Source organism: Microcebus murinus, chromosome 10, assembly GCF_040939455.1.
Source record: "Microcebus murinus isolate Inina chromosome 10, M.murinus_Inina_mat1.0, whole genome shotgun sequence".
In the NCBI taxonomy this organism is placed as follows: Eukaryota; Metazoa; Chordata; class Mammalia; order Primates; family Cheirogaleidae; genus Microcebus; species Microcebus murinus.
In genome coordinates this window covers 19,454,463-19,474,764 of record NC_134113.1, presented here as the reverse complement: position 1 = coordinate 19,474,764, position 20,302 = coordinate 19,454,463, and the positions used below count along the sequence as shown (strand labels likewise).

At 38.6% G+C, this 20,302-nt stretch overlaps 1 protein-coding gene and 1 long non-coding RNA gene across 2 annotated transcripts in view; one reads left to right on the top strand and one right to left on the bottom strand.

Annotated features, from left to right (window-relative positions):
* GNPTAB (N-acetylglucosamine-1-phosphate transferase subunits alpha and beta) overlaps positions 1 to 20,302 on the bottom strand; it is a 71,379-nt gene that overhangs the window by 12,490 nt on the left and 38,587 nt on the right. The window contains exons 8-16 of the mRNA XM_012772656.3: positions 12,105 to 12,266; positions 11,187 to 11,366; positions 10,779 to 10,949; positions 9,169 to 9,292; positions 7,785 to 7,991; positions 6,008 to 7,107; positions 3,717 to 3,916; positions 3,277 to 3,496; positions 2,485 to 2,598 (exon numbers count right to left, since the gene is read on the bottom strand). Coding sequence (XP_012628110.1) covers positions 2,485 to 2,598; positions 3,277 to 3,496; positions 3,717 to 3,916; positions 6,008 to 7,107; positions 7,785 to 7,991; positions 9,169 to 9,292; positions 10,779 to 10,949; positions 11,187 to 11,366; positions 12,105 to 12,266 — 2,478 coding nt within the window. The remainder of the gene's footprint in view (positions 1 to 2,484; positions 2,599 to 3,276; positions 3,497 to 3,716; positions 3,917 to 6,007; positions 7,108 to 7,784; positions 7,992 to 9,168; positions 9,293 to 10,778; positions 10,950 to 11,186; positions 11,367 to 12,104; positions 12,267 to 20,302) is intronic.
* Positions 10 to 18,996, top strand: LOC142873342 (uncharacterized). The gene is made up of 3 exons (XR_012921394.1): positions 10 to 94; positions 14,307 to 14,395; positions 18,909 to 18,996. It is a non-coding gene; the product is annotated as an uncharacterized LOC142873342 (long non-coding RNA).

The following is a 20,302-nucleotide window of genomic DNA, read 5'->3' as shown; positions in this document are numbered from 1 at the left end:
AGATAAGACATTCCGTCAGAGCTGAGACTAGGGTAAGGCAACTGAGGCACTCACTTGCAATATTTAAAGGGCACCAGAAGACTTAGTAATCAAGGTAAATATCTTAATGTAATATTTTTTAAAAATCAGCCAGGCTTGGTGGCTCACACCTGTAATCCTAGCACTCTGAGAGGCCGAGGTGGGAGGACTGCTTGAGCTCAGAAGTTTGAGACCAGCCTGAGCAACACTGAGACCTCATCTCTACCAAAAAAATAGAAATTAGCCAGGTGTCATGGCACGAGTCTGTGGTCCTAGCTATTCGGGAGGCTGAGGCAGGACAATCACTTGAGCCCAGGATTTTGAGACTGCTATGAGCTAGGCTGACACCACAGCACTCTAGCCTGGGCAATAGAGCAAGACTGCCTCAAAAAATAAAAATATAAATAAATAAATAAAATTAAATAAATGATTAGATTGACATACTACAACCCACTGGCTAGTCACCTATTTTTGTAAAGTTTTATTTTAATCACACATTAATTCACATTAGCTGTTAAAACTCTTAATTAGGTGTTACAATTTTTTTCAGAAAGAAAATCTTTAACACAAAATATAATGAACTAGTTTATGATACTCATAAGCTAACTTGTGATTCTTATAGTCTAATTAGGTAATACTTCTTTACACTATGTGTAATCACAGTTAATTATAGTAATGAAGCCTATACCTTACTTAAGAATTCACACAAGTACTATTAGCTAATGCTACCGGTATAACTAATGCTTATGCTTTAAACAGTTTATCTGCATGAGCCTCAAGACTAAATTATAATCATTAGCAAAGTAGGCTTACTTATTTAATTCTTAGCCCTCAAAGCATATTTGCTGATTCTAAATCTCATGCCAGAAATTAGCAAACACTAAAATATTATTCTGCTAATGAATGAAGATGTATGAACCTTCCAGTGGCCACTCTGAGAACATGTGTGAGAAACACGGTCCCTGACATGCACAATGAATGCTAAATGAATGGCTTTTTTCTTTTAGCAATCAGATTTTTAAGTGACTCTATTACTTTTCTCTCTAGTCACAGGTGTCTTATCTGTAGTCAATTATAAATTATTTATTACATATATGGCTTGAAGATTTGCAAGATAGTAAATTTTTTTTTTTTTTGAGACAGAGTTTCGCTTTGTTGCCTAGGCTAGAGTGAGTGCCATGGCGTCAGCCTAGCTCACAGCAACCTCAAACTCCTGGGCTCAAGCGATCCTTCTGTCTCAGCCTCCCAAGTAGCTGGGACTACAGGCATGAGCCACCATGCCCGGCTAATTTTTTCTATATATATTAGTTGGCCAATTAGTTTCTTTCTATTTATAGTAGAGACGGGGTCTCGCTCTTGCTCAGGCTGGTTTCGAACTCCTGACCTCGAGCAATCCACCCGCCTCGGCCTCCCAGAGAGCTAGGATTACAGGCGTGAGCCACCGCGCCCGGCCAAGATAGTAAATTTTTTAAAATAACTTATTCTGATTATGAAAGCAAAAGCTATTTATTATAGAAAGTAATAGACAATACTAATGTTGTCTATGGCCATACCACCATCAATGCAGCTGATCTTGTCTGATCTCAGAAGCTAAGCAGGGTCGGGCCTGGTTAGTACTTGGATGGGAGAAAATATAGATAATACTAATGTGGAAAAAGGATATTAAAAACTACCTGTTATTTAACTTACTGTCATTTCTGTTATCTTTTGGGGTGTAGGGTGTATGTGTCTGGGGTGTGTGTGTGTGTGTGTGTCAGGGGAAGGGCTTAAGTTTTCCACAGTTGAAATCATACTGTGTATATGACACTACCCATTTTCCCCCACCTAATTTTATTGTGTAAGCATTTTTCCATGTATCAGCAAAAATTAATTGTAAATGTTATATGCTGCATTATATCTTTGTTTTATCAATTCTAAGATGCATGTGTTTTTTCCACATTCCTACTTCTCCAAAACTGGGATGTCTCTTGCTATCAACAGTCTTCTAATTACTTCAGCCAAATAGCATTTCAATGTCATTGTGTGCAAATTGCACACCATCCCATTGGTAAGATGGAGAAAGTGATAGCATCAAAGCAATTCAGCTTCGAAGAACAATGGTATTCCATCTGATTAATATTTCTTTGGTTGATATTTATTTAACTCCACGATTGTTTTTCCCTGGCCAGTGAGAATATCCTGGGGCTATTTTCTGCCATTCTTCATGAATAGGATATCTATTTGTAGAATATTAGCAGTATTTTGAATATTAGCTTACATATCCATGGGGGGGGAATTCCAAAGCAAGATAGATATAAATGATTCTAGATTATCTGTGCTATTATTGCAATAACAACAACACATGTACCAAAGACATATAAACATGGAGCCTGCCTCTAGTTTTTGAAATGCTATGTAGAAATGGTGTAAATAATACCTGATAAGATATACTTTCTGTTGTACATAAAAGTAACACAGGCCACTTACCAGATTGGGATCATAGTAAGCTTCCTGAGTTGCTGGAATATTGTTTAGCTGAGTGATATTGGAAGGAAGCATTTTTGAGCAATTTATTAACATGTGTTCCAGGCCTGTCAAATCCTAAGAAAGCAAAATAAAAAGATAAACCTGTTATGTGCATTGTAAGTAATGACTGTGGTTTTAAAAATAAAAATTTTATAAAATTCTCCAAAAATCAGTTAAATGCTATCTTCAAAGCGAGTTTGACTACTTGATTCTTAAGATAAAGCACCCTAAAAAGGGAAGAATGAGACAACACAAATACAGAAACACTTCATCCTCATCTCAAAGTAGAACATCCTGGCTTGTGACAAACCCATTTTACACAAGGTGGTCCAGGAGATCAAAGAAGGGATGCACTGTAGCTAGATTCATTTTGGCACCCTCCATTAGTGAGTTCCTGCTCCTGGGACTAGAAGGTGCCGTCTCACCCTCTGGCCTGTCTCAGAGCTCCAGTCAGCCATACCTGAAGCCCCAGAATGAACATGTCATAAGAAATGTATATGTAGGTATGGTCTAGCTCTACTCCAAATAATACAAGATCAATCCCTACTGGAAACCTACAAAAAGTAATCTCATAAAATACAAACTTCACATTTGGTTGTAATTCTGGCACTAAAAATGGACTAGTTACCCACATTAAATATTAAGAATTATTTTTATTTGCATTAATTTGAAATATGTAGGGGGGAAAGGCTTCATCAGAATTAAGATTTTCATTTAAAATGTCACAAAGTTTAGAATAAAACAATACAACACCTGCAAACTTAAAGGCAGGTCGTGAATTCTGGTAGCTAGTGTTCGGATTTCTCTGTCAGACAAGACACCAGATTGGTCTGTATCAACTTCATCAAAGACTTGAGATATGTTCAGTGGCTGAACTGCACTCATGAGATAATAAAAATAAGAGAAGGCAAACTGCATATCCTCAGAATGGCGCACTTTGTGAAATGACGTCTTGTCAAATTCTTCAGGGAACCTGTCCAAATATAACATATAGTGAGCTCTGGATATTCAAAGTTTGTATAGAATCTAACATTTATGGAGATAGATTTTTTCCTTCCCGCTTATTTAGACAATACTTTTAACATATTCATCATCAAATATTAGAGCCATAAATTTAGCACAGCAAATATGCAAGTTTCAAGTAGCCTTTGCTCTGAATATATGCAAGCAACTCCAGACTAAGCAAGACTTACATATCTTGCAGCTCTTGCATAACAACTCGGTCAATCATGTGAGGCATGTGAGCAGGGACTTTCCGAGATGTGAATCCAAACTTGCTATTTAGAATTTTATTTACATATCTGAGGGAATCTGCAAAAGTATCTTTTAGTTGTCTCCCAGTATGTTTGCTATCAGTAAAGTATGCCAATTGTTTCTTCAATGACTCTTCTTCCTGAAAAGAGAAGTCCACGTAACTTGGTGTTATGTTTAGTGGACAAAAGTACTTTGTTAAAAAGAGATAAAGGTACAGTTTTATATAATGTGGTAATAACTACTCAGTAACTCTCCATGAGGAGCAAATGAAATGCATGCTAACAGATCACTTTAAGGATTGGAAGAGTAGGACTAAACTGGACATCAGTGCAAATATCACCAATATTGGCTTGAGAACAGATGTGTGATGGTGGTCTGTTTATAGGGTATACTTCAAGGACTGGTCATTGATCATTGAGATTTCAGAGCCAATTCAATGCAACATTTAAAAAATTTATTTATATAGAAATTTAACAGTACTTTCAATATCGATTTATTTCTGCAGGTGACATCAAAGCAGCAAGTCCTTGAGTTTTGAATACAAGGACTAGAAACAAATATGGCTTCAATGCATAAAAGTATTATTATAAAATCAAAACCAGTAAGAGGCAAAACTAAATAGACAAAGAAAATTGGCAAAGAATTCGAACATACTTTACAGAAAAGGAAATATCTTTTCTTTTCAAACTGCTAACAATGTAAAGAGACTGATATTAACTGGTGTTGTTTAGCCTGTAGAGAAACAAGCACTCTTGTATACTGTTTGTAGAAGTATGAAGTGGTGCATCATTTTAGGACATACTTAAAATTTATTCACATCAGACCCATTAACCTAGTAATTCTACCTACAGAAATAAAAACCTACTCAAGTGTAACAAATAAGCACAAGAATATTTATTCCAACACTATAATCAAAAACACTAGAAATAGCTTGCAGCCATTAAAAAGAACAATGGCACCAACATGGGTTGTTTGCCCGCACATTACTAAATCAAAAGGCAAATGCAGAAAAATGTATGCACCGTGTAATTTCACTGTTACAAACCAGAAACTATATAGCTGGTATGTTTGCATACATATAGAAAAATATTGGACAGATACCCACCAAACTATTAAGAGTGATTCTCTTGAGGAGGGAGACTGAGGAAGGAAGAGTATCTTTCCCTTTTTTTTTTAACTGTATGTTTTTGAATTGTTTGTACTTTTTACCATTAGCCTATGGTGTTTTGTAAAAAAAAATTTTAGAAAAAGAGAGAGAGAAAAGTGAAAAAGGTGAGGAAATGAACATAAGGAAGAACTATGTCCTTCACTCAGCAATTAAGTGAATTCCTAATGTGCCAGGACAAGACCCTTCCAAAAACACTGAGAAGAACAAGCTGTAGTTCCTGTTCCCCTTGACCCTTTTTTCTCTCAGCCTACCACCCACTTGTGGCTGTGCTTCTTCACTACCCAGCCTAGACCACATGATTTTTCTTGGTCTGTCAACTCCCACCCCCTTTCAAAGGTTAGCTCACAGCGCACTTCCTCATGGATGCCTTCCCCCACACCTCCTGGAAAAGTTGAGGAGTTCTCCCTCTGGACCCTTTGCCCATACCGCAACAGAGACATTTATCTCATTGCCCAATTATCTGCCCACACATTTATCTTCCTTAATGGTCTTTGTGTCTCACGAGTAGCAACTGTGTTTGAGTCACCCTGCATTCCCCAGTGGTTGGCACAGTGACAGCTCTCTGGAGATATACAAATGAGCCCATGGCATGGTGGAAGCCATGGTACAGGGGAAGAGAAAAAAGTACTCCGACTTTGAGGCTTGGTTCACACTGACTTGCTCTTGTAATGTTGGGGAAACTAATGAACTTAACTGAACCTCAGGGATTTTTTTCATCAGTAAAGCTGGAACGGTATCAGATTTGATATGCCAAGTAAAGACAGGATACCATCCTTGTTCTCCTACTTCCTTAGGATATGCTCCTGACTAAATCCCTTACTTATTCACAGTAGGGCTGCTCCCTAAACTGCAAATGGAGATAACAATAGTAAATGCCTTCACATGGCATTTTTATTATTAGGGTTATTGGGTAAATTAAGTGAAACCATGGAAGGAAAGTACTTAGTTCAGTGACCGCCATAGGAAAGTGCTGAGTAAGTGGTAGTTGTTACTGTATTATCACTTACAAGGTTATTCATTTTTCCTGAGCGTAAAGGAAGAATAAGGCTGCATATAACTTACATCAAGAAGATCTTGGAAATACTTTTTTTTCTCCCATGGTAAAAAGCCCAGGTAACTTTCTGTGTAATGCTGCAGCTTTCTTCCAAGTAATACTTTATTAACACTTAGGTGATTTTTAGCATTTTCTTCCATTCTGTTTTTCTCTTCTTCTTTCCCTGTGATTTTTTCTTTTGTCACACGGTTTTCCAGTGGAACAGTCAGAGGTGAGAGTTTTTCTTTTGACACACTCCTACCTACTACTTTTGGGGTCTGACTTTCTGATACAAATCTTGCTTTGTTCTCCAAGTCTAGGGGTGGATTCTGACTTTGGTAGTGATCAGTCACTTTTATGGTCACTGCTGGAAAAGTCAACCTCTGTAATCTTTCAGATGCTCCCAAGCTGTTTGGCAAGCTGCTTTTGTGAACCCTTTTTTCTGGTGGGGCTGCCAAATTGTTATTTATTTCATCTGTTATTACAGCTTGATTTATTTTTACTTTAGCATCCTGTAAGTTCATCAAAACTGATCTCAGCAAGGCTGACTTGGACAAATTATATCCTTTTAAAGTGATGTCCCCCTGTTCCAGTTGTAAATCCAAGTGATTGAGACTCAACTGGGCCTCTTTTGGAAGGAGTGAAGTATTTACCAGGGGAATTTTCACCTCCTCTTGAAATCTACTTGTGTTAACATCATGTCTCTTGACCTTTGGGAAGCGTTTTTCTTCTGGAATATTCTCAAAAAGAACTTCTGCCTCTGGAAGAAGTGTTATGGGACTAGCCAAACTTTCGTAAGCCTTATTGATCGTAGAATTCAGTTTTGGTCCCTCCCTTGTATCCACCTCTACTGTTATCTGGATTTTGAACTCTTCATCATTTTTATTTTGAAAGGTGAGATTGAAGTGTATTATGGTTGCATTCATTCCACTGTGCATTATGAGGTGGATGGTTTTCCACTTATTGGCAATAGAAGCATGTCGAATTATTGGATTGTCACTATAGACACCTTCAATTCCTCTTTTTGCTATTACTGCAAAGCTGAAATAAGGCAGGTATTCACCTTTTGGAATAATATAATGAGTCGTGTTTGGGAGAAGAGTTACTTTATATAATTCATGAAAATGATCTAGAGGAAAAAAACACAAACATGATTTTTTTAAAACTAGGCATTTTTCCTCATTTTTCTTTAATTCTTTGAATCTGAGATTTCACTAAGAGTGACTTTAAATTAATTCCAAAATAATTAGAAATTCTAATAGAATAGCTACTGGTATAGGATTCATTTTACTATCTGAGGAAGTTACAATAATTAATGTGAAATGTTGGCCCTGACTCACTACAAGAGATATGGCACAATTCTTAATAAAAAATTTCAGTTAACAATTTCCATCTCTTTTCTTTTTTGTCCATTTGAAGAAAAAACAACTTTCATTAATAATTATCAACAAAATCCAATATTCGAACTGTTCTTATTTAATGAATTATTGTATCTCCTTTTATTGTTTCCAAATTAAACCTTCATCACATATTTTCAGGAAAGGTAAATAATCTGCTTCGCCCAAAAAAAAAAAAAAAAAAACCAGATTGGAGCAATAACAGGAAAAAATGAAATCTTTACTGTCTACTATTTTCTGAAGATCTGTGTCCTTCTCTTACTTTCAATTTACAATTAGTTTGGATACAAGGCTGGAAAAGGGATACACTAAGAATAATTACTTTAAGTCGCCACCACCACCCAAAACTCTACTTGTCAAGGATTTTTATCCTCTTATTTTTAATACATTTGTATGGCAATAAATATACCTTGCCCACAGTCGCCAGCATCAAACCCACAGGACAAAACATTGCAGGCTTGGTCACAGAACTTATCAGCGAGCCAGGAATTTGCACATCCTTGATTACAGTAAGAGACACCACTTATTCCTCCACCAAAGTGCCAGGGCTGTCCGACTCCAATACTCCCCGTACCCCCGCCGCCTCCTGCAATAAAGCGACTCCCTCCATTGTTACCTGTAGGAGGGCGGAAAGGAAGACAGACTCTTGTGATACTTAAAAGACAGTTTCTTATTTCTTACTGATGTTTTCAAGATTGATGCATGAATTCCAGTCAGAAAAGGTTCACCATTCTTTAGTAGAAGACTTCATGTGTCTTAAGAAGAAAATAAACTGAAAAGGGAGTATCGCTTTGCAGTGGTGGGATGGCCAGGCCTTCCTACCTCGTAGCTATGGAACCTATAAGTACAGGCCTCAAATTTGCTGACGGGGGTGAGGGACATGTGCAGACAGGTATGAAGGAACAGGGGAACAAGAAGAGATTATTCTTAAAAACGTGACTGTCAGAATTGCCAAAAACATGTCTGAACATGAGTATTGACCTGTTATTATCAAACTAATATTCTACCAGGGGCTGAATCCTCTGGTCTGCACAGACCTACTTTGCATATCTGCACTCTCTCCGTGCAGCTGCTTGTATTTTCTTAAATAGATCTGACAGATCGGACTGAAATCCAGCTCAAAGCTTTGTTTCCTCCAATATTTAACATTTCTAAATCTGTTTCCTCATATGGAACATGGGGATGATAACATTTGTGCAAATTCTGTCTTAGGGGACCAAGAAATTGAAGTAGATAATAGATAACGCACTATAAATTTAATGCTTTATAAACTGAAAGCAAATGTAAAAAACTGCTAATATCAAGCCCAAATATAAGTATATAAGAAAGGGAGAAGAGCTGCTAAGGAGATAAGACATTTCTTTTGCATCTCTTTAGGTACTCTGTGACCTAGCATCATCTGCTATTGAAAAGTACCTACCAGCCATGAGCTCCTATAAGAACCAGTTAAGATTTGTACCCACTGAAATACAGAGAGAGAGAAAACAATAACCAGTGAGAGGGATTCTGGCTCTTGAGTTTAAACAACTAAGCTTATTCCAGATTTTCACATTTTAAAAAACAAGAAAATGCATTTTCAAGTGCAGGGCCAACATAAGAAAATGCCCTGAACAATGGATAATATGAACAAACTAGGCCACAAGGAAACTCCAACCACCATCTCCAAAGAATCTATGGATTACTTACTGTCTCAATACATGAAGAATGTTTATATCTATAGCACATGTTCAACAATGATTTAAGAATGAAAAAGCTCTGTAAATATAAACAAATTACATTTAACACATCCTTACCAGAGCAATCACCGCCATCCCAATCACAGGCTGAATTATTACAAGCCTTGTCGCAATAGCCATCTTTAATCCAGGAACCCGGGCAGCCCTCGGCACAGTTTGGCACAGGCCACGTCAAATAAACCTACAGTAAACCAAAGAGAAAATGCAGTGATTTCTGGTTTCTAACACTTTTTATTCTTGAATTAGGATTCTTTTCGTAAAAACAAACAAACAAAAAACTAGAAAGGTCATATTTTCCAAGGGTTGACATTCATATTTGCTCTCAATTTGGCTGTGCCTAGTTGTTTTTCAGATCCTGCTGTGTTGATGGTTCTTACTGAGCACATTTACTCTTCTCCATTACTCGAGGAAAGCAGACATGGACTCAACTCATGGATTAGTCTCTCACAATGTGGGCTTATAATTTACTTTGAAATAAAGTAACATGTCAGACTTAGCCAGGAGTACAAAAGCATGTCCAAGCAGGTGGCAAGTAGGCACAGACACTGCTTTTCTGTGATAACTATCAGTAACTCACAAGTATATTTATGCATAGTCTTGTCTCAAGGCTGAGAAGAAGCAGATGAATTCTTAACACCCTTCTCTATCTCCGTGTGATAATCAGCACAGCATTCTGAGCTGAGTACTCATCTGCTCTCAAAATGAATGATACAGTAAGTACATGGTTACTTTTTCAATTAAAAGCATTTAAAAAATACTCCTCTTTCAAAGTCTCTCTGCCTTTGCACATTCCACCTACTTGGAATGTCTTTCTTCACCTAAACCAATTCCTACTTGTTCTTCACAACACATGTTAATTCAGACAGGTGTCTCCCCATCTCATCTGTCTGATTTAAACGTGTTCCCACACCTGTGCTTACACTCCTCAGCGCCAGGGCACACCCCTCCACAGAAGAGGCACTGTACACAGTCACAGATTTTGTGTTTAACCCGTTAAGCCACAAGCTCAACTTTGCAGCCCTACAGTCTAACACAGAGGAGGTAAATGAATAGGGGAACAGGAGAATGAGCCCTATAAGCACTTAAAGTTATGGGGTTTTACAATCTATAAGCTTATGGTGATAAGTCTCTTAACTTGTCACTGAATCCTTCTAACAACACTCCTGGGTTATTGTCTTTTCCCCACTACACAGACAGATAACATAAAAGTCAAGTCACTGCCCAGGGACATCCTTAACAGTTGGCTCCTGCATCTGTGCTCCTAACCACTTCTCCATCCTGCCTCTCCACAAAGCCAGAGTGTAATGGGCTGCCTTAAATGAAATTTCATCTATATCTTTTGGCACGAGTTTGAGCTAACTTTCTATTTTGGTCATTTTGCTGACATTCTAAACATGATTTTGTGTTTCATAGTGATTTTATTTTTCTGTTGTTGTAGCAGAAAATTTAGAGAGTCAAGGGAAAAGACTGGGTTCTGGGTGTCTGAGAATGCAGGAAAGAATGCAGGGAAGCCAATTTCCTACTATAGTTTTCTTATTCCATAATTGTTGACTCTCCTGAGCTTAGCATTCAAAAATGCTTACTTGATCATATTTGCATATAGCAGTCTATGCACTGATTTCCTAAGTGACTTCCATGCTCAGCATCCCCTCCTCTGAGGCACTCACCTTCTGACCTTTGGAGTGACTGTAAAAATCATCTGGCCAAACATCCTTCCCAAACATGACATCATCATTTAGGTAAATAAACTTCTGGGACAGCCCTTCAATGCGATGAATGTGACTTTCAATAGCAGGTGAACTAAAGGTAGGCAAGTGGCTCAAATTTCGAAAAACATCCTGTTGACAAAAACAACAAAAGGAAAAACCAAGAGAGAAAGAGAATGAATGAGAGAATGAGAGTTATTTGATTTGGTTGGACTGGGTTTTTGGAAGGAGGGAAGGGCAGGAAATAGAAGAGAGTCAAGGAAAGCTGGAAGTGGAGGTCAGAAGGGTAAGGAGAATGAACGTATGGAGATCCCCATATCACATTAAAAGAAGAAAACGGGAAACCACAGCCTTGTGATATTCATGTACCTGGTGTGTTACTATTGTCACTCGAGGATTGTCAAGGTTCAGCCAGGATGGAATCTGCCCATTGGTGACAATGAAAATATTCCGAACCCAGGGTGCATGCCTCTCAATAGATCGCAGCGAGTATCTCAGTTCTTCATTATCTTCAAAACGACTGGCAGAAATGTCTTCATCCTGCTTAGACTGAGAGAAGCACTTGACACATGAAGATGTGAAATTACCCTTAAGTGTTATCTCCTACTTGTTTCTCCACCCTGTTTGCTCTCAGGGTGCTCTGGCAGACTTTAAAAAATGGAGTCCTAGTTTTAAACATTACAAAAAATGCAAAGGATTCTGTATATTAAAAAAACAACAACAACAACAACAAAAAACCAGGCTGGGTACAGTGGCTTGTACCTGTCATCCTAAGACTTTGAGAGGTTGAGGTGAGAGGATTGCTTGAGGCCAGGAGTTCCAGCCCAGCCTGAGCAACATAGCGAGAACCCGTTTCTACAAAAATAGAAAAATTAGCTGGGCATGGTGGCGCACCCATAGTCCTAGCTACCCAGGAGGCTGAGGCAGGAGGAATACTTGAGACCATGAGTTGGAGGTTGCAGTAAGCTATGATAACACCACTGCTCCCCACCTTGGGAAATAGAGTGAGACCTTGTCTCCAAAAAAAAAAAAAAGTAAGTAAGTAAATAAGTAAAATTTAAAAATTTAAAGATACAGCATTTCTTTAACACATTTATAGTAAATGTTCTTGGATCTGATTCTAGGTTACGTCAACCAATATTAAACCAGTGGTAGTGACTGGAAAACAAGAAAAGTTCCATTCAACTCACCTCCCTATAAATCCTCTTCCTTTCTCCCAACACAATGACATAAATTTTTAACATTCTAAAGCTTCATTTGAATTGTAAAAGAATCCATGTCCCTTACCTGGCTGATGGCACTCAGATCCCATAATAAATATGCAGGACTTATGGTCAGTTCTTTTCCATCGATGGTCATGTTCTTCTTAGTTTGTTTATTCAGTTCTTGGAAATCCTTGGGGTTATTCAATTTTAGAAGTGCTACACTGGCCTCTGAATACAACTGCAACTATCAAACAACAAGAGAGTTACACATGAAAAAACTGAACCTCAAGGAAGAGGCACTTTTAAATTCTCAGTATTATTTTTAATCTTGAAATGGCAAAACAGCATCATCAAAAAAAAAAAAAAAAAAAAGGAAGACCTAAACAAGCTAGATGGATTTCCCAGATGAATGCAGCAGACCAGCTGTTTAAAAACAAGGAGTGACGGGGGTGGTAACGGGATACCTTAAGTCCCATCTGAAACCTGCAGCCACTGCTCAATGCCATCAAGTGCCGTCAGATCTCCTGAGAGGCCAGAATCCCCAACTTCCCCAGTTTTTCAATGCTGGCTCAAATGTTTTTGATTACTTTGTATACAAACAAAACACATCTACTGGCCAATAGTTTTGTCACTTTTGTTCTAGAATATTACCAATCTGCTTATATTGGGCAAAAAATTCTGCAATGTAACTTTGCTGGAAATAGTGACAAGCACATCTGCTAGTGGGGTATCTCAACAGCTTTGGTAACAAAAGCCTAGGAGGAGTATCTTAAGCAGAGGTGTGTGAAGCGCTTCCACGGGAAAACTACCTTTGGGGCAAAACTTCTGGGGCAGTCAAAAATCTAAGAGGGAACATCATAAGCATCAACCAGTTTTACAAACAGGCTTCTCCACCCCTACTGGAGTCCACATCATCCTTTATCTGTTTTATGTCCTGACTCCATATCATACAACTTCCTATGAAAAGAGGTTTTCAGAACTCAGGAAAAGGGGAAAGGACTGAAAACCATGAATCTAGGACAACAGAATCTTTCTGCTGAATTAGCTCTTCTAATCAGAGTTTATGGCCTTCTTTCTTAATCCATAAACAGAAGCAAAGAGATCCTGAGCTCATTCTGAGCTCTTCTATTTGCTACATGACTATACAAAACTCATTTTCTAAGCAGTTTCCTGAGCTTATGAAGGCCAACACACTAGAGCTTAGAGTTAGAAATTTCATTTCTGTCTTTTTCCCTTTTTATTACGCAGGCCATTAACACAGGTCTTATCACAAATTGTTGATAGGTATATGTGTGTGCACATGCATATGTGTGTAGTGTCTTCCTGATTCTATTTTCTTTTACCTTGACAGTGCCTGGCATATGGTGAGCACTCGCTAAAAGTCAGTTCTCACAGTCATCGCCATCCTGCCTCAGTGTGTGTGTTCTGGATGTTGGGAAGTTGGCCGAGCAAAATGAATCGTAGGCTGGCTACTGGGTACCTTCCCACCCTTAGCCTCCCCTGCTCCTTCCCGCCCTCTTACAGTGGCTACCAAGTGTCTTTTTTTTTTATTTCATCATATTATGGGGGTACAAATATTGTTAAGGTTACATATATTGCCCTTGCCACCCCTCCCCCTGATACCAAGAATCTTTGAGGGCTCCCTGGAGTGGAAAAAATCACTACTACAGAAGAAATAAATATAGTAATTTAATATTCTAATTTACTTTTAAATTTTATCGGGAAAATACCTTTATCCTAATCTCTTCTATTCAAGTTGCTTTTATTCTGAAAAGCTATTTTGAAATTTCACAGCCATTTTAAAATTGCATGGATTCTTAACATTATTTAAAATAAATTTAAAACCTAGATAAGGATCTGAGACTAATATATTCCTGAGATGTATAGCACATCCGACCTTGATCCTTGATTTCCAATGCATAGGTTAGTTATTGCTGGAAATTGATTTATGACAGCATTTTTTGTTTTTTGGTTTTTTTTCCCCCAGGCACCGTTCATTAGGGAGAATCAATCTCATAGAGGCTGTACATAAAAGACATGCTAAAGGTACAGCCTATTAAAAGTCAAAAATCAATGAAGCTGAACTGCCCTAACACATTTATATTCTAACTTGATCATATAAATAACATTTTCCTGCAATTTCTATCCCTGACTGAGTGTATACCATATGCCTGACACTGCCCTTGGTGGTTAGTGAGTGCTGGAGTTGAAGATTCAAACTCGGATCCACATAACTCCCAAACCTGAGTATGGTCATTGATTTATGCTTCTGTTGGTATTACAGGGCTGGTGTGTGAGCTGCACGGATGGATGATAACTACTCTACAACCCCAGCCAGCAGGCAGCTGCTCAGACACTCACTAGCTCAGCATGGTAGGTGCTACCGGAACTGTAAGAGAGGTGGGCAGCTGGCTAGCTGGGTGGGTGGTCAGGGAAGATCTGCTGGAGGAGGTGCTGGCTGAGCTCTAGGAATAAGAACCTGGCTGTTCTAATATCAAAGGAAGTAACATTCTTGGCTCCGTTTACAAAAGTCATTTAATATTAACAAACAGGGTCAGAGTGAGGAAATTACCAAATATGCCTGGAGAGCAAAGCAGGGCCAGGCTCTGGGTCTTGTGTGCCACTTTTTACTGCATGCCCCAACTGACAGGTTCCCAGGCTATCATGTAAAAACCTATTTAACTACAACCAAAAGGCTAAGGACTTCCATTTTAAGAGGAAGAAAAAACAAAATACAATCTTGTTCTAATACTGGCCATTAAGGTATGAAGAAAAAATTTTTTTAAAAAAAGAAAAAATAATTTTTCAGTTCCTGGTAATAGAGAAAAAGAAAATTACAAAAGAGAAAGTAGATTAAGAATTTTTGAAATTGTGAAAGGGACTTCATGGTTCTAACAAAAGATTTAGAGATTCACAGCATTCTTTTCATTTCATAACTTGTATCGGATTTTTCTTCGATAAAAAGGTACATCACTTAAACTATTCTTACTTTAGCAGCCTTGCCTAGGGCTGGTTTCTAATTACATATCCCTTAAAAAGCAGGAAGAGGTTTTTCTACAGTAACTATACAATAATTGAGAGACAGAAGAAAAGGCGGGTATAAGGGAATATTCATATGTATGAGAAAGATTTTTCTCCCATGGTATTCAACCAATTTGTGAGTGGTGAAAAGGGTGGGGAAGTACCCTCCACTAGCCACTAGGTGACAGCCCAATCCTGGACATTTATTCCTCTTGCCAGAGACCATAAGGGTGGTAAGGAAGAGTGGTTGTAGTTTTTGTGCCTAAGGCTAGAGTTCTTAGCTTGGGCAATTGTGGGCAACTGCCTCCATATATAGTGTCTTACTTTAAATTATAAGTTTATCTAAATTCTTTAAATTATAAGTTTCTTAAAGAAAGAACAACCTCTACACCTACCCCCTACAGAGCCACAATGGACATGCAGTATGACTGAGAAATAAAGTTTTTTTTCTTAGCCACTGAGATTTCAGGATGGTTATTACTATAGCATTATAGAATCACGTGACTGACACACCTATGTGATATGATGAGGCCAGGGAAGACAGAGAGAGGGAGAACAGAATGGTGGTAAAGGCCAGGCCTTGGGTAAGCTCTGACTGAGCAATTGATGGATGAATTTGAGTCAGTGAAGGACAATATAGATAGTCAGGAGAAGTAGTGTTTTAGAAACCAAGAGGAAAAACGTTACTTTTTTTAAACTGGTTATTCTGGAATATTTCCAAAGATAGAAAACAGACATACACCAAAATTAAAGGACAAGAAACCAAACGGTTGGTAATTAGCAGGTCAGTGGAGAACGATTTCCATACAGTAATAGACATGGAAACCAGATTTCAAGCACTTGAGTCTGCAGTTAGACTTCTAGTTGTACATATGTGTACACACGCATGCACCTGTACACCTACACTATCTGCCTAGAAAGTATCCAGCCATGTTATGTGAAAAATAAAGACATTTACTGAAGAAGATACAAGAAACATTGTACATAGGATAATGATGATTCCCTCAGTCCCCTTCAAAGTAGGCACCTTGGGACCTCACACAGTTCTCTCAGCGTCTCTTAACCTAACCCATACACATTCAACATTCTCAGGTGTTCTGCTTGTTGCAGGCCTTCCAGAACATGGCTCAATTTCAACAGATACTCGACCATCTTTGAAGCGTTTCTGCCACACTTTTATTTGTGCTACACTCATTGCATCATCTCCGAAAGCCTTCAGAATCATCCGAATAGTTTCCACACAGGAATGTTCAAGCTTACCACAAAATTTGATATGGATTCCTGGTTCTACTAGCTCGGTCACTTTGAATGCTATGGCCACACAGTACACATGCTCAATGACAGCCAGCACCCCAATGACTAGTACAGTGAAGTTGTCATTGTTCACACATGTACATTACAGTCCAACCTCCTTGGCTGCCAGGTTATATCAATGTCGTGTGTTTTAAACTGTTCTCACATTAACAATGGCTGGATACTTTCCAGACAGACCTTGGATATACACATACATATTGGAACAAATCAAATACTTTACATTTTGTGTACTGTATGAAATAGGATGGGGGAAAAACAGTCACAAAAGTATTCTTTCACAAACCTAAATTCAGAATTATATTAACCTAGGCCGGGCGTGGTGGCTCACGCCTGTAATCTTAGCAGTGTGGGAGGCCGAGGCGGGCGGATTGCTCAAGGTCAGGAGTTCGAAACCAGCCTAAGCAAGAGCGAGACCCTGTCTCTACTATAAATAAAAAGAAATTAATTGGCCAACTAATATATATAGAAAAAAAAAATTAGCCGGGCATGGTGGCGCATGCCTGTAGTCCCAGCTACTTGGTAGGCTGAGGCAGCAGGATTGCTTGAGCCCAGGAGTTTGAGGTTGCTGTGAGCTAGGCTGACTCCATGGCACTCACTCTAGCATGGGCAACAAAGCAAGACTCTGTCTCAAAAAAAAAAAAAAAATACTTGAGGACAAGGTCCACATGTTCTCCTTGTCTTGCACACCCACTCAGCAATCACTATAATTGAATTAAACCCGATGTGAGAATTCACCTCACAGCTTTGGGAAGATTTTCCCACTTGTTCTAACATATATTAAAGAAGTGAACAAAAACAAAAATCAAACAATAAATGAAAAAATCCACCATGAATGAACACAAAATGCTTTACAGTGACATGAAAATAAAGACTAATGGACAGTCTGATTTATCAAAAGGTGAATTCTGTGTTCATCATACACAAAAATTCTACAGATAAATTAGAGGGTAATTAATCAGATCATAAAAGCATTTCACCCTCAAAGTAACTCAAATTAGAAAGCCTCTCATATAAAAGATTGATTTATAAGAACAGTCAGCAAAAAAGTTTTATGAATTCAAATACATTACCCTGAAAATGAAAACATTTTCAAGTCCCACATCCCCTCCTTAAGGGGGAAAAAATTCAGGTTTTGCTCTAAACAGGATGACAAAGGCAAAGTTGTTGTGTATATACAACTCTGCATAAAGGCACATTTCTGGTACCAAAAGCCTAGAGGGATTCTTGTGAATAACCAATCATACTGCCGAAAGTTATATAAAGCTGGATATAAAGTTCCCCTTAATATCCCAAGACACTATATGTATATGGTGGGTGTGTTTATAGTCACAGCTTTCTTATTGTTCATTCCCTCAACAAGCATTTCTTGAGTGGTCCCTTTAGTGCCAGGTAATCACTAGGGGTACAAAGGTGAACAGGACAGTGTCTGTCTTGAGATGCCTATGGCCTGGTGAAAGTCTAAGAGACAGCTGAGCGCTAGGTGGCTCAGGAGACACAGGCCTCAGCAAAGCCCTCCTGAGAGAGCCTGGGAGGGCAAAGTGGCTCAGCTGTCAAGTTCCGAAGTCCAGTGCCTAACGGGCCTTTCCTCCAGTATGTTATAAGTATCTCTAATGCAACACACCCCAAAATGAACTCTAAGTTTCCTTCCCCAAAACTTGCTTCTCCCACTGAAGCTGTGAGTGTGGTTAATTCCATCACTTCCGTTGTCATTAGAAAGATGCATTTCTCCTCCCTTTCCTCTCCCCAAACAGCTTATAAGTCTCCAAGTGAAGCTGAGTGTGTCTCTCACGTGTTTCTGGAACCATTCCCACCACTGGCATCCCACTGCCAAGACACTTGCTGAACGGGAATGCTTTGCTGGGCTATGGCAGCAGTGGATGAACTGGTTTTCCTGCCTCTAGCCTCTTCTAGTCTAACACCTACTACACATTCCTCTACTAAGTTCCTTAGAAATAAATCAGACTGTATCCTTCTCCTGCCTCCAAGATAAAGTCCAAGCTCCTTAATAAAGACCATTCACAATATGACCTCAACCTATCTTCCCAATTTCACCCTTAGCAAAGTTTCTGCCTGTGCTAGCAACCATTGCCTTGGTTCCCTGAAAACACGATTTACTTCCGAGCCTCCAGCCCTGTGTGCAGTCCCCTCCCTCTGCTGAGAATGGTCTTTTTCACTCCCTTCTCTGCCGAAGAATGCCTGCTCTATTCAGGGCCCAGATAAAATGCTTCCTATTATGCAAAGCCTGTCTTGCCCTCAGTACACCTAAAGCCCAGGTGTTCTCACCGCACTTTGTATAAACTCTTATTTGGAAACGACTGTACCCAAAATTAATTTAAGTGTTTTTATCCACTTAGTTGTAACTAGCACAGTCCCTGGCATGCAGAAGGAATTTAATATATGTTTGCTACCCAAGTGGATTGGGAACTCAATGATAGAAAACCTCCTTCTCAGAGTACTCATAATAACCTCAGAAAAGTAGAGCTTAAGGGGTCACTTGAAGACTTGAGCTCAAATGCTAACACACTCCTTTTGTTCTTTGTTTTCTCTCTAGTCTCCAAAAATCCTAAGTCCTAGTCTCTAAAATTGACCACATCTGCTGGGATCATGAGAACAATCTGCAATGAATGTCATGGATGATCAGCTTGATAGTCTGAGAGGTGTTGGCCTTGACAAAGACAAGCCCGGAAATCCAAATAAATCTCCAACTGGGTGGATGAACTGTGGAAAGAGCTATTATCATGCCTACAGCCTGTTGGTACTCCTTCTCCAATTCAATCTACTACTCCACTCTACTTCAACCCGCAAATACCACACCATGCCACTCAAAAATAGTATGCTGAAGGGTCAACCACAACTTGGGATTCACGTTCTTTGGCAGCACACACCTATCCACCAGTAGAAGCAACCAGACAGCACTGGTAAGCAGCTGTGATAGGCCAAGTGATTTGGGATATTCAAACTGGAGTGGAGAATGGAGAAGTGGAATGAACCTTCTTTCTTTTAAAACTGTATCATAGTTGGAATAATATAAATAGAATCAAGAATATCATTCTTTCTTTGTAAGCAATTTGACAATCAACAGTACACATAAACATGTGTTTATAATTCTAGAACTAATAGCTAGGAAGCCAAGAAGCCGAATAAACATTGGCTGAAATGAAAGCCAACCTATAGTTTTATTTGCCCAAATCAGTATTAAAAATAACCCAGAGGAAGGAGGGACATAGTATCTATTCTAAAATAACTGCAGATTAAGAAAAAATTCAGCCTGGGCACTACCATATTTCAAAGTACAATAAAGTTATGAAGAAAAATATGAAAAAGGAAAAAATATAAATTCATAAATGGTCATCACATTATCACTGTATTATAAGGATTATATAACGTATCATAAAGCAAAGAAACACTTATGAGGAAAAAGAATGAAGTGACATGGAAATTTAGGGGGAGGGTATAAAAACATGGCCAAGATAATCAGAACTAAATAAGGGCTCACCTAGTCACAGCCCCCCACCATTCCATTGTCACCGCTAGGTTATCAAAATATGTACAACAGAAGGAAGAAGAACCAATCAGGTAAGCTAAACATACTGGCAAAACTCAGAGAGTATTTCTTTATAAAATCAAGAAAAACAGAGTGTAACAAATTCTGAGCCAAGGACTTTATGCTCTCTGCTCCAAGAGAAAAGACCTTCACGATTTACACCCTGGAATATTTCTGAGAAAATAGGAGGCATCTTGACTTATGGTCAAATAAATAGTATACCCACACGGACTGTTTCCGTGTCCTAATGGCTCTGAAAACAAAGTCAACCCTAACAAATAGCATCCATGGTCAAGACTGAAGAGTTAATAAGTATACATTCTAAATAATTTCGTGCCTCAATTAGCTACTAAAGAGTGGTTTCACATCATCAAACATTTCAAATATTTGAAGCACATTAT